The sequence below is a fragment of the Neopelma chrysocephalum genome, unplaced genomic scaffold (assembly GCF_003984885.1).
Source record: "Neopelma chrysocephalum unplaced genomic scaffold, ASM398488v2 Primary Assembly neopelma1_88, whole genome shotgun sequence".
Classification (NCBI taxonomy): domain Eukaryota; kingdom Metazoa; phylum Chordata; class Aves; order Passeriformes; family Pipridae; genus Neopelma; species Neopelma chrysocephalum.
Genome location: NW_020897750.1, coordinates 768,236 through 782,346, shown reverse-complemented (window position 1 = coordinate 782,346; position 14,111 = coordinate 768,236). Strand labels below are relative to the sequence as shown.

General features: G+C 39.2%; 1 protein-coding gene across 8 annotated transcripts in view; it reads right to left on the bottom strand.

Annotated features, from left to right (window-relative positions):
• The window catches only part of WDFY3 (WD repeat and FYVE domain containing 3), a 167,971-nt gene that overhangs the window by 109,846 nt on the left and 44,014 nt on the right, over window positions 1–14,111 (bottom strand). For all 8 annotated transcript variants that reach the window (XM_027692688.1, XM_027692680.1, XM_027692683.1 and 5 more), the window contains one exon: window positions 4,127–4,337. In XM_027692688.1, coding sequence (XP_027548489.1) covers window positions 4,127–4,306 — 180 coding nt within the window. In that variant the 5' untranslated portion in view covers window positions 4,307–4,337. The remainder of the gene's footprint in view (window positions 1–4,126; window positions 4,338–14,111) is intronic.

The window sequence follows — 14,111 nt, the reverse complement described above, 5'->3', positions numbered from 1 at the left end:
AAGAGAGGAAAAAAACCCAACCCCATAGTTAAGCATTTAAGCCTCAAAAGAGCTCCTGGACACACTGGTTATTTAACTGGCTGCCTGCTGCCAGCCATTTGGATGCCTATGGGAAGCAGACTTACCTTCCTCACTCTAGATCTCTGTACTCAGTAAAAACAATGCTTCTTCCACAGCTATTTACTGGATTTCATGCACACACACCCTGCCCCGTTTCCAACCACACACATGCAGCTCCCACTTCCAACAGCTCACTACTGTGGTGTAAGAGAGGTTTCGGAATATACATCAAGGTACGGCAAAGTTTTGATCTGAGTTCCACAATTTATTCGGAGTCCTCTCCTAACACAGACATCCCAATCTTGTAACAGATAATGCTTTTATGGTACATCATCATGGTCTTTGCTTAAGGCAGTAACACAAAAGTACTTAATCTCTCTTAAAAATCTTCAACAGAATAAAGATAACTATGCAAAGTAACTGAGGGATTCAGAGTCTGAATTTGAATCAAGTTATTAACTGATCGCTTAAAACATTTGCAGCTAAGTACTATGTTTGAGAAATAAGGAAATTTTTAGAAAGGAACTTATACCAATGTTTTTCCTGTCAGCAAAAGATTCCTTTCTCAGAGGAAAGTCACCTCAGAATTTAGAGTGAATGAAGATTTACCCTATCTGCCACAGAAAATCTCTTCCAAGACTCTTCAGAAAATTAAATTTCTTCTGTACTATTTTTTATTCCAATAAATTTCAGTTTGTCTTGTTATGACTTGCAGAGTTACTAAAAGCTAGAAAGATTGTTCCAAAACAAGCTGTACCATCAACAGATGACACTCTCTACGAAAAAAAAAATAGATAAGCCAAGGAAAGCACAGCAGACTCTACAGGCAAACATCAAAAGAATAAGGTGGCATTAACCAGGAATCTTAAAAGGTAAACTGTGAAAGCAGAAACAGATGACATCACAACTGTTCAGTCTCTTGAACACAGGATGACAAGAATGCATTTATATCAAACGCAAGCTAAAAAAACCCTTATAATAGTGAAAGGATGAGATCTGACTGACCAAGAAAAATCAGTTTTGTTTGGGCTACACTAACAGTGTGTGACACATGATAATGGTTATCAAGGACTGTGAGAATGGAAGTGAAATAGCACAAGCAATGCCTGTTTCCTGCAGTGTGCCAGGCTATGATCCACATTTTAGAGATTGAAAACTGAAGTGACAACATCTGGCAACAGCCTGTATTTGTGGCATGAAGGACAACTCAAAGAAGGTCACAGGTTCAAAACCTCTAGAGATTGAAGATCGCAATGTTAAAACCAAACAAGGAAACTGAGAGGGGAAAAAAAAAGAAAAGAGGAAGAAAACAACCAAGGTAGGACTGAAAAACAAAACATATGGCAAACACAAAACAATGTGTCTTCAGCATCAAGTTCACTTCATTAAAGAAGGGTACAAAAGAGTCTCTAGGACTTGGAGAAAAGAGCCCATCCTCAAAATTAGATGGATTCTGTAATAATAGAATAGAAAAGAGACACAGGGAATCTGGGGAAGGAAAAACTACTATAAACAAGGGAAAAACTGGGAACTAGGAGGAAAAAGTAGCCAGGATGTATTCACTCAGAAATCACAGAAACCATTAATCTTTTCAGGAATCAAAACGGTACTTGAGACTACTTAGGCAAGAGCTGACTTTGACAAAGTAAGAAGAAAACTTAGGGCTACTGGTTTGTTTTTCAGAATGCTTCAACACATGAGCTGAATGAAGGACAGTGAGAGAGAACAATGGTGCAAAGACATGAGGCAACTACAACTAGGTTTCAACGGAGTCCAGCGGAGGGTCTCAGAATTAGGACACAGCCAGCAAGTGGTGTGAAAGACCACGGGGAAAGTGTAGCAAGAAAGAAAATAGGAAAAAAGGCAGAAGCAATGGAGAAATTAAAACCTATTCTTTTTCATCTCTGAAGTCTAATCAAAGTCTCTCCTTAGACTGCTGTACAGAAATAGGATGTGCACTGCTACACTAGTTTTACTCAAACCCAGTTATATCACCAATTGCAATTTTCAGAGGTACAATGCTACTGGCCAGTAGTTGCCACAAAGGCCAAGAAAAAAAAAAATGTTCTCCACCTGCAGATCACAGCTAAGTGCTGAAGCAGCTCTAGTGGAGGAGCCTCTTTTCCAGAAGCATCAGCCACCTGTAACCACCAGGGGGAGATTTCTAAGCATAACAGCATTAAAATAACCTTCACAGGCTCAAGGCAAGATTAAGTTTCCACTGTGCTAATTTGTAAAAAACAAATTAAGAAAGTCCATAACTAAAGGGCATATAATCCAAGCAGATAAATTAAAGAGGAAGCAGATGAACTGAGCTTACTTCTCCCAAAGTCACGCAACAGGTTACCCAAAGAAATAAGACCTAGGGCAAGAGAATGACATTTAGGTGATCTATCCACTAAAGCATACTACCTATTAGACTGAAAATCCTATTAATCTTATGTCTGTACTAGGATTAATTTTTCTTCACAACACTCTCATAGTTCAACCTCAGCTGGCAGCTAAGCACCACACAGCTACCTGCTCACTCCTGTCAGGTAAAATGGGAGAGAGAATCAGAAGGGTAAAAGTGAGAAAACTCGTGAGTTGACATAAAGACAGTTTAATAAGAAAAGCAAAAAGCTGTGCACGCAAGTAAAGCCAAACAAGGAGTTCATTCACTACTTCCCACAAGCAGGCAGATATTCAGCCATCTCCAGGAAAGCTCCATCACACCTAACAGTGACTTGGAAAGACAAATCACTCTGAACAACCCCCCGCCTCCTTCTCCTTCTTCCCCATTTTATATGCTGAGCATGGCACTGTATTTATGGGACATCTGTTGGGTCAGCTGTCCCGGATGTGTCCCCTCCCAATTCCATGTGCACCCTCAGGCTCTTTGCTGCTGGGGTGCGGTGAGGAGCGGAAAAGACCTTGACTCTGTGTAAGCACTGCTCAGCAATAACTAAAATATCCCTGTATTATCAACATTATTTCCAAAACACAGCCCATATTTGCTACCGTGAAAAAAATTAACTCTAGCCCAGCCAAAACCAGCACAAGCATGCAAGCACACAAGCAGTGTCTAATACCATCATAAGCCATACTGTCAACAAAGCATCAATTTAAAAGAGAGAAAGCTGTACTGATTTTTCTGTGGAGCTTTAGCATTTCAGTTTTTAGATTATTCCAGTTCTTTATGGTATCATATACAAGCACAAATCCATCACTCAAGAAGAACTTCAGGAGTAAGGGTTCAGGTCACAGCAGGTTAAAAAATAAGAAAGCTAGATCTGTACCTACTGCTCTTTCAAGACCCTAAAACTACCATCAAAATTATTATTCACAATAAAGTGGCAGCATAACTGAGTGATGTAAGACATCAGGAGGATTATTAATTTAATCCAGTGACAGTTGCCACAGTCCTGTCTCCAAACAAAATCTCAGTGCCTGAGCACAAGGGAGTAGTGAAATATGAATGCCACTTCAAAAGTGACTATTATATTTTCCCTACAGATTGCATGTTCAAAATCTCCCTTATTCAGGAAAGGGGATTCAAACTCAATACATAGGAGAAGGCCTACAAGGGTGATGAGAATATAGAGAATATATCACGAGGAGATTAAAATTGTTCAGCTCATGTAGCCTAGCAAAACCAAGCTGACAGGAGATACTATGATTGTTATCTCAAAATATGCAATGGTACAATAAATGCAAAGACAAGAGAAGAGTTATTTAGTGTCAAGGACAGTGCTGTCACAAAAAAAATGGGTATAAACTTGCTACTGAAGTTCAGGTTGGAAATCAGATGACTCTGTAATAACAGTGAGCTCTGCAGAAAAGCTCTGTGTCAGACTATGTACATCTGTGTATTGCACTTGAAAAAAAGTGATAATAGAAGAAAATCTCCAAAGGCAAGTTTATGCACTAACACAACAGTATGTGACGAGAAGGGGAAAACTGAAAAGATGCCAGTGGAATTTTGTAAACCTTCTGTTGTGCTAGAACCAAAAAGGTCTTGGGAATACAAAACATGAGCAGTCTAATTCAAGTAAAGAAAACACCTCTTGCAGATTCTCCAGCTTACCCTGTTGAACACTGGTAACATCATGTAAAGTTTCTCTTCCTGCTCTTTCTGGGTCATGTGCCGTGGAGGGTGACAGAGCTCTGTGAAGAGGCGCCGCAGATGCATCAGGCCCAGCGCGTTGTCCTGGGGGCTACACTCTTCCTGCCGCGGCCGGCCCATGATCCTCTTCACCATATTCATCTTGACTGACTTCTGGAAGCTCCCTTGTATCCTGTTCAGAAAGGAAAATGAACTTACTGAGCACGAGTACAAGAGATTGAGGCATTATTCCATCAAAGCCTTTAAATGTATGGCACCTTCTCCCACAGTACGTACCACACTGCAGTTAAGAGCATTAGCTAATTTTATATGCTAGGCATTGATTAGTATGTGCCTGGAGGATTTAAAGCCAACAACTTCTGAAAAAGATACGATACCCTTCAGCAGAAAGCACGGCTTGCCAGGCTTTGAACACTGCAAAATGCTTTGGTACTTTTTATTAGACCATTTTTACAATTCTTAGGTGCACATTCCACACCTTTTACAGCAGTGTTATCTACATATTGAAAAGTATTCTCAAATTAATTCTAGAATAAAATAAGTACCAGTTACATACTTTAAAATCTAATCACACAAGACCTTCAAACTACCTCAGACATTGGCTTTATCATAGAGAGACATGCTTAAATTTTTTCCTAACTTTCCTATGGCAAATAGACAAAGCTATCCAATGGAGCTGTCGTTCATCTCATACTTCAGCTACTGGGAGCCTGCAGAATAACACCTCAGTCTTCTCTTGAAGCACAAGAAAACTTGTTTTATAATCATAGAATGGTTTGGGTTTAAAGGGACCTTTAAAGACCATCTTTTCCAGCAGACATCAGGGTGGCTGAAGTCCCCTAGCAGATTGCTTTGCTCTATAAGCATGTGGATCCCATCTCTCCCCAGCAGCCTGCATTCTTTGAAGAATGCCCTGTTATCACAGAAGTTACAGCTCTGGGCCTGTACCCCGATCCCTGACTGGAAATATAAAGTAGAAGATCACTTGGGCCCCTGTCCCCTTTACTCATGATCTCAGGGCTCTGAAGTCCTGCTTGATCTTGCCGAGGTTCAGCTTTACCACATCATGTGTGCCCAATTTTTAAAACATCCCACTGATAAAATACAGCGTCTGTATTTAGTCCTTTATTAGTCTTCAAAACAACACACACCAAATCTTCCAAATGTGAGACTAAAGCCTGTCAGGCAGGATCCTGCACAAGAGTTGTGAGGGTCAGGGCAGATAATCCCTCAACAGATGTAGCAAATTGGACACTGCAGCAGAAGGGACTATTCTCACAGCGAGGTTCAAGAAAGCAAAAGGGTAAGGGAAAACAAGGGAAACTGTTTCAGCTCCATCCCCAAAGTTAAGACCACCAGCAATGAAATACTCCACAGAATTGTAATGCCTACATCTCTTTGCTTAAAGGCAGTCAAAAAAACAAAGGTCAGTAGCAGCTATAAGAATTATTAAAGAGTAGAAAATGCCTCACAGCAAGAAAGTTAGAGAACTTAATTATTTCAATTATCCAAAAGAGATGTTACCATGAAGGGTCAATGATTAAAAGGAGAAGTGATGACTCCAAAAGTGCTGTGATTAAAGTAACAGAGGGAAGAAGAACTCAAATCCAGAGATTAAGTTGTGATGAAAGACGACAGCTCGGTACTAAAGCCAGGAAAATAAGACCAATAACAAACTGGAGCTATGCTTGTAAAAGTGAAGATAATCAACTACTAGTAGGAAGCATTAATAAAAGAAAAATATTTTCCCTCTAACCCAAGGAAGAGATACCTTTTTGCAATATGTTCATAAAAGAGCATTTTACTAACACAGAAGAAAAATTAGGAACTAATTGCTACTGAACATTTTGGTACTATGCAAAAAAAGAATTTATGAAATGAGAAGTCATCAAAAACCCTGCACCAATGTACAAGTTAAAAACTGTCAGCCCATGCTGGAAATGTGCACTGGTTCTTTACATTTGAAGAAAAATGAGACAGAACTGCAGTTGTCTTTTAGTGTATCGTCCCTAAGAAATAACACAGGTAAGACTTCAAATCAGCATGAATCATGCAGCTAAAAATGGAGGTGTCTCCTCCAGAAACCCAAAGCATTTTCCAACTTCTCAGTTTGGGAATTCTTCTCTCGCTGTAACAACATGTAAACTAACAGAATACCACATGTGAGCTCAACGAGCCAAAGCTTCACTGTCTAAGCAGCAGGAAAAAAGGCTGTATTTTCTTTTTCATAAAATCTTCTAAAGATAATGTTTTATATTTCTTTTTATGATTCATAAAATGCTGAGAACTCTAAATCCAACACCCAAAACGATACTGTCATTGAACCCACCACTGCTGTAAACTTTTGCTAGTGTGGACAATTTCTCTTTTAAAACCTATTGCTTTCTTCAGCCTAAGCACACACTAGAACAGGTATTTGCACTCATTCAGCCACATAGTTGTAGCTGTAGATGGGGCAATTATCTTACAATCAGAGAAGGCCAAATAACTGTTACACATTATTTTCCTCGTGTAACGGGAGCCTACTGGGACAGCATCTCCAAGATGAGATCTATTTACCTCCACTGGGGCAGTTTTAACTCAGAGGGATGACAAATGCAGAGAACAATTAAAATACTCTCCCTTTCTTAATACAGTCATGGTCCCTTCCTGTCTATTTCCATAGTATGATCAAGTATTAAAACTCAAGGTAAAAGATGGGGCAGAGAGGAGGGGACAATGGACATAACACAGTATAAATAACATCTACATTGATTTAATTTTGGGGGTTTTTTTTCCAGAAGTAATCAAAAACCACTACAAAAATCAATATATTCCCTGTGTGTACTTAATTGAGTTAGAACTCCACCCCCCACCCACCCCCAAAAAGAAAGCCAACCCAAAAACCAAACACCACACCAAAGCACCACAATGCCAAGGAATTTCAGATTTCTGTCCCAAAGACACCCCTGCAATGCTCAAGAAAATCTTCCTAGAAGACACTGCATTGGGAACACCCTTTACAATAAAAGAGATACAGATTTTCATAGATACAGAGTCCCTGTTACACTGTATGAAGTGAAGACAGGGGTAGTAATAATGATATTCACATTTGGAGATCTTTACAATATATGATTCTTTTCTTTAATGATATTACCTGCCCTCTGGACCTGCTTTATCTGGCAGTATTTTCTGTTCAGTCTTCAATCATGGAAAGTCTACCCTCAGTTCCACTGCAGATCAACCTGACTGTACACAATACATACATTTCGGAGTAGATACTACTTGTGGAATTATTCCAGAGTTGAATCCTACTATGTTCCTGTCCTATTAGAAAAAAGGCAAGTGTGGGCTCCATGCATCATCATCTGAAATATATTGTACCTGAACACTGAAAGAATTTCTGTGAGTTATTTTTGGCAGTCCAAATACAATGATATTCTCTCTCATTATCATAGCACAGATTATTTATGGAAATACAAGGAAGAGAGCTGTGGGCTCTGGGAGCTCCAACATTAGGCCCAAGTCTTAGATACATGAAAGTGAACAGGGAAAGAACAGCGCGGTATGTTGCTACTTTTTCCTGTATAAATATTCTGACTGAGGTTTTCTTTGTTTAGCTTTAGGCCGGCAAAAGAGAAGGCAGTACACCTAAACCTTTCCCTACAAATAAAAAAGATGCAGAAGAAAGGGCTTTCCTATTCTACTAAGTGAAAGCATATGCACAGTCATCACAGTCAGTTGCAGCCACTACACATGACTTGAGTTCAGCATTAAGGCCTGCATTCTCCTTAACACCAAAAATGAAATGATTCCAGTATTTTCAGTAGCAGTCACCTGTTCACAAACGCTTGTTTACAGCACATGACAATCAAGCACCCTGTACAGCAATTAACAGAAGCAAACTCACAAGTTAAGGAACACCTGTCTTGTAATTGCTTGTAGGGCTTGAATTTGGCGTGGCTCTGCACATGTATTACAGTACAGTCTAAATTGCACACTCACTTCCTACAGTCCCCAAAGAGCCTCCTGCCTCTCCCAGAAGATGCTTCATAAGCAGCTGTTCAGTATTTTGTTACTTCATCCCTCGGATACACCTTAGTTACTGCAACATGGACTGAAAGGCTGCTTTGCACACCCAGCAATGAATTTCCTCATGGATTCTTCTGTTCCACTCATTGCTGCCAGATCAGAATGACTCACAACTAATAAACCATCTTATTTTCACAAACCTGCCCCACAGCACAGGCATGTTAACAGCCTCAATATACACACAATGAACACACCCACTCCCTTATGCTAAAACTGGTGATGTCTAATAAGTTGGATATCTAGTTTAGGATACTTTGGGGAGCAACTAATCCTGCATGGTGTCTTCCAATGCTTGAATCTTTCTGCTTGCTTGCCTTGTGTCCCTTAGAGACCAGCTGATGTCCTCCTCCTCTCAGTTTGTGATCTCAAAGCTAAACGCCTAGTACACAGAGGCTGCAATTAGAGGGCAATCCCAAAAACCTCAAGAGGAGTTTTGTGGAAGAGGCAAGGACAGAAACGAGTTCTCAGGACAGGAGGCTCTTCCCTGCCTGATGTTCCCTCTTCTGGCATGTTCAGCCTGCTGCAGCCTCATTTCTTTACAACACCATCCTGATGGATGAGTTACTTCCACCAGCAGGTCCAAGCAGGCACACTCTTCATAGCAAATTTGTGAGCTGAACATTCCAGCTGTTGAGTCTTTGGCTTTTTTGAGCTGAGGAAGAAGTTAGAATTTATTCTGAAAGAGCAGACTAAGCAAGAGCAGACTAATGCAGCCTCACTAGGACAGGCACACAGGTTATCAGGAGGGTTGAAGCAGTTCAATCTACTGCACCCATCTTCTGGAGATACAAATGTGAACTAATGGCCGCTGTGCTCCATATGGACCAAAACTAAAACAAGACACTCAATGAATAGATTTCAGACATGCACAAAGACAGTGACAATCAAAACACTGCTCTTGTAACAAACATTATCGTTTTCTCTTAGTGGTAGAAGTAGAAGTGTCTCCACGGGAAGAGCAACGGAGCAAGCAGTGAGGGCAAAGCACAAGCATCCTTACTTTGAAAGCCCTTTGTTTTCTTCTGCTGGCTGTCAGATGGCTGCACATTTCCCCACGACCATAAGTGAGGCTGACCTATTTCAGCATCTCTCATATAAAGCCATTCACCAAGTTCTTCACTTTTCTGTTAAATTTATCTGAGAATCCTACAAGATGAATGCAAGGGATTCTGAAGAAGCTTCACAGGAGTTAGTCCAAGAGGTAACTTCTATGCTTCAAAATATATTAAAGTTTTCCTACTGTTAGTGGAAGCTGTTGGAAAAGTGATCATAAATTATGCTACAGAAAATACCAACAACTTACAAAGCTCAAAAACAGACACTGCAAGAAAAACACAACATGCACACTAATCATTAACACAAGTTAGGGTATGATAATGTATGGGTAGTACTACTAGAGCTATCAAAACATTTGTGAAGAGAAAAAAGTATAGACAGGCAGAAGCTGGATGAGACACGCTCATTTTCACAATAACTATTACAGGTCCAAGCTGTGCATCTAGTTCCAAAAGGGTGTTATTTAAATAAGCAGCTAGGTAATTATCTGCTTCATAATTACAGTCACAAGTGTCTCTCCAGGCACTGTACTGGTATTACATCAGCAGCTTAGCAGTGAAACAGGAATCAACTTCTTTCTTTGCAGATTATAATGGGACACCAGCACACATCTCCACCCCAACTATCTTAGAAAAATGAAATTAAAGTCTTCTTGTTATAATGAATCACAGAAGTCCATTACTATCAGTAAATTCCACACCTGCTATTTCCCTCCACACTAGGTCTGTTATTTCTTTCCTTAATTTCAGATTCCCTAGCCATGTAGTTAATACTAACATTCTGAAGATGATCATCGATATGCACTACTCAAAAGGACATTGTCTGGCCTTCAAAGGAAACAATAAAGAGCTGTTACTGACTAGATACACATCCATTTGTGCTTAGAACTGAGCAGGAATAAAAAATTCTCTTTGTAGACAAAAACATCAGCAGGAGGGGAGGCGAAGAACACAACTACTTCCTACCATTCCACCACCACCAAACAAAACAGCTATATACACACAAAGAAAATCATGCACAAGGAAGCTGTGTTGCTGAAAAGGATGCCATGAGCTCTCCCTGACAGACTGAACTAGCACACTCTCATTTGGGGAATATCGTCTGGTCCCTGTAAGACAGGGCTTGAAACAAATCCACTGTGTTGCCCTAGTAATAAAAGTGCCTATTCCCATACTATATTTCCCTCTTGTTAAACAGTTGGTCATCTGGCCAAAACAGGAACTATTTCAGGCCTAAATTTGCAAGGCCGCACGATTATTTCGGGATCATGCCTTTTAGTGTGTGCTTTGCTTTTCTTTCACACTGAAATAATTTAAAACTTATCTCAAGGAACCTAATGTTATCACCTAAAAGTTTAAACTTCCCTTTCTTAGATGAATATAAGAGTGCAGAGGCCAACCTAATGAAATACTGGTTTGTTTCTACATGTTGAAGAGATGCTTACAGAGGTATCTCAGATCACAGGTAGTGTCCAAACCTGAGAATTCAGTGCAGTTATTTTTATGCTTTAACACCTCTAAGAATAAAAAAAGAAAAAAAAGAAAGAAAGAAAAACAAAGGAAAAAAAAGAAAAGAAAAGGCTTGCTATCCTAATTCAGGACATGTTTTTCCTGTTCTCTGAACTCAAATCAGATGACAGTTACAGATACAATTCCTTTGTTATTTGCAACATTAGAAATGCTATTTTATGCTCAATCTGACCTTAATGCCTTGAAATCCCTGCAAACAAAAATTCTTTATGCTTCAACAAATATGAAGAACTTTAGCAACTGGTTAGTCACAAAGATAGATATAAAAACATGGACTATCAGTCTTCTTTGCAGGTCCATTTCCCACAAATTATTCATGATAATGACACATAATAGCAAGTGCTGATAGAATAGATTTCCTGTGGTTTGTACCCTCCTGAAGGTTAATGTTTTATATTCAGTGTAAAAGGACAACAATTAAATAACAGTGATACTTTTGACCTATGCTGCAGGGATGGAGGAAAGATGTCTGCTAAAGACTAATAATGCACATATTTCTTATTTAGTGTTAACTTAAATGAAAATGACCTTTAGTTCTATCAACTTTTTGAACTTCATTTTGTTCAAATAAGGAAATAAAGTACTGCTTTTGATTTCTGTAAATAGCCTATTCTTTTCTTGACTTACTAGTGTAGGAGCTTACATCTAGAAGATAACCCTTTCATTGCATTTTCTAATGCTTTAATTAATAACCACAAAATTTCCAAAAATTACTTGTAGTACTATAACAAAATATTTCCACGCTACGAACATTTCTTCTGCCACCTCCAAAAAATACAGCCTGTAAACCAAAGTATTGAATCCCACCACAGCTGAAAATAATGTGTAGTACTTCTCCAAACCACAGTTCAAGTTTCATCAATTTTCTTCTTTTCTATTTCCGTACACGAAAAGCACAGACAACTTCAATATCTCAAGTGCAGACCCACCATCCATTTTGCCCTTGAGACTGAAGAACCTACTTCAACATAATTTTTTAGTGCAATAGCACAGAAAAACAGCTGCCCAGCATGAAGGACTCCTGATGCACATGTGGAGGCAAAGGATGTGATTATAATCATTGTTCATAGATATCTGGGGATGGTGTTCAAAACTCCTAACTTGATGGAACAGAAAGGAGTAACAAGTTTGTTACAGAGAGTAAAGACGAGACAGTGCAAAAGGAAGCAAACATGAGGGCCGCTTTCTCCTACAAAGAACAAATCTGTCCACACTGCACCTAGAATGGGATTTTTGGCTGGATGATGATAAATTTGCTTCCTACATCTTCATTTAGCACACATTATGACCTGCCACCATCACCAACCCAATTCTCAGTACTGCTTTTCTTGAAGGAAGACTTTAACAAGACTTCCACTTTTATCAGTAATAAACTGATAATCAAGCTGCAGAATTGCAAATACCCACAAAGCAAACTACCAGAAAGCTCAAATATAGGCTCTTTAGACTGATCACACATATTCATTTAAGGTTTCTGCCTTTGTATATTTTACTCTACGTCTTTTTCAACTAAAATGAAAGATGAGTTCTTATTTTGTCTTGAACTACCACACACAATCGCGAGAACCAAAAGGTAAATCTTCATTGTAAGCATTTGAATAGGTACATCCAGAACTTGTTTAAAAGCAGCTTTTGAAAAAGGTCAGGGAAATTGAATGAGTAATTTCGACTTTTCAGAAGCCAAATAGCATGTAATAAATATTGCATCAGCATCCAAATAGGTTGTGCAGAAAACCTCATCTTTGAGGTACCTATAACAGTATTGACAGTCCTTCATCTCTTCACGAAACAATACCAAGAAATACAGTCCAACCCTAAGGCTACCCAAAATCCAGATTTAACTGCTGGGTTCTACACAGCTTCATCTCTGAATTTCAATGCAAAGTCTTAAACCACTTCGTCTGCATATAAACACAGATCTAATCTCCAAAAACCAGTTTGGGTTTGCTAGCCATCAAGGAAGTCTGGAACTCCATACCTCAAACCGTTCTCACTCCATGGTATCTCCTTGGGTTGGAAAAAAAAAAAAAGGTAATATTTGTACCAGGAAGAGGTTTTAAATAATTTGTGCAAGGCAAAATATATTGCCATTGTAGGGCTGAGGACCAAAGAAAACTCTTCATGTGTAAAAGAAGCCTTACTGCTTTACAAGATGAGGAATGGTCACTCCAGAAAATAAATATATCTTGCCATGTTTCATTAACCCTAACCACAGGTTACAGTAAAGATCAAAGTACTGGCTCTACACAGGTATTGTGTTAGAAAGGAGACACCTGCAATAGCACATTCAGGTGGTTCATTCATAGACATTCAGGCTCCAAGAAACTATTTGCTCATGCTTGTGCAATCACACCACTGTGGCATTTTTTCCACTCCCCTGACTTGTTCCAATGTGGTCTCAAAGCTGGCAATCCAGCTCTGACTTCCACGAAGTCTGAACTAGCTTTGGACATACAATTCTTCCTCTCCTTCAAGGAGTGCAAAGGACACTATTTGCCAGAGAAATGTGGTAACTGAGGAGACAAAAATACATGTAACACAAAAATCCTGGTAGGCAGAAGCAAAGTCCCAACTTGGCTGGAACAGACACAAAAGATGACAAAAATAAGAGAAATGTCTCCACCAACACGTATTTTTGGAACACTCATTTACAGGACAATTATGCCTAGTAAGTTAACAGGTTATGGACTTATGGATTAAAAATTCTGGTTTTCAATGTTACCCTTAGCATATACTGTAAACACAGCAGATCACTTGTGGAAATTAAAATTCACCAGATTAGTGGTAATCACACCTGCTGAACTGGCAACACAGCAGATAAGCAAACTCCTATTATCCTGCAAACCTCAATACTGCTATAAACACCTACAGCTGAAAAATATAATGAAGAAAAGCAAGAACTGAAACATTGTTCTGGTTTTGAACACGCTAGAGAATTGAAACATCTCAGAAACATTCACACCTCAGCAAAATCATCCAAAACGGAGAAATCAATCTGAGCATTACACCAGAAGCTTATAAACCAACTAACCTATGCAGTGTCAGGAAAAACATGCATAATACTACAAAGATGGGTAACAACTGGTTAAAAAACCCAAACCAAAACAGAACAGGCTATTTGCTTCCAAAATATTCTTGGAGAGCAAATTCTAACTGAATTCTTGATATGTTTCATGGCAAAATATCTTGAGCACCTCTGAATGCTGGTTTTCTTGTTTTGGTTTGGTTTCAGAAGGCCTATATAAACTGATTTGGATTAACAGGACAAACAGAGTACTAGTTACAGCCCG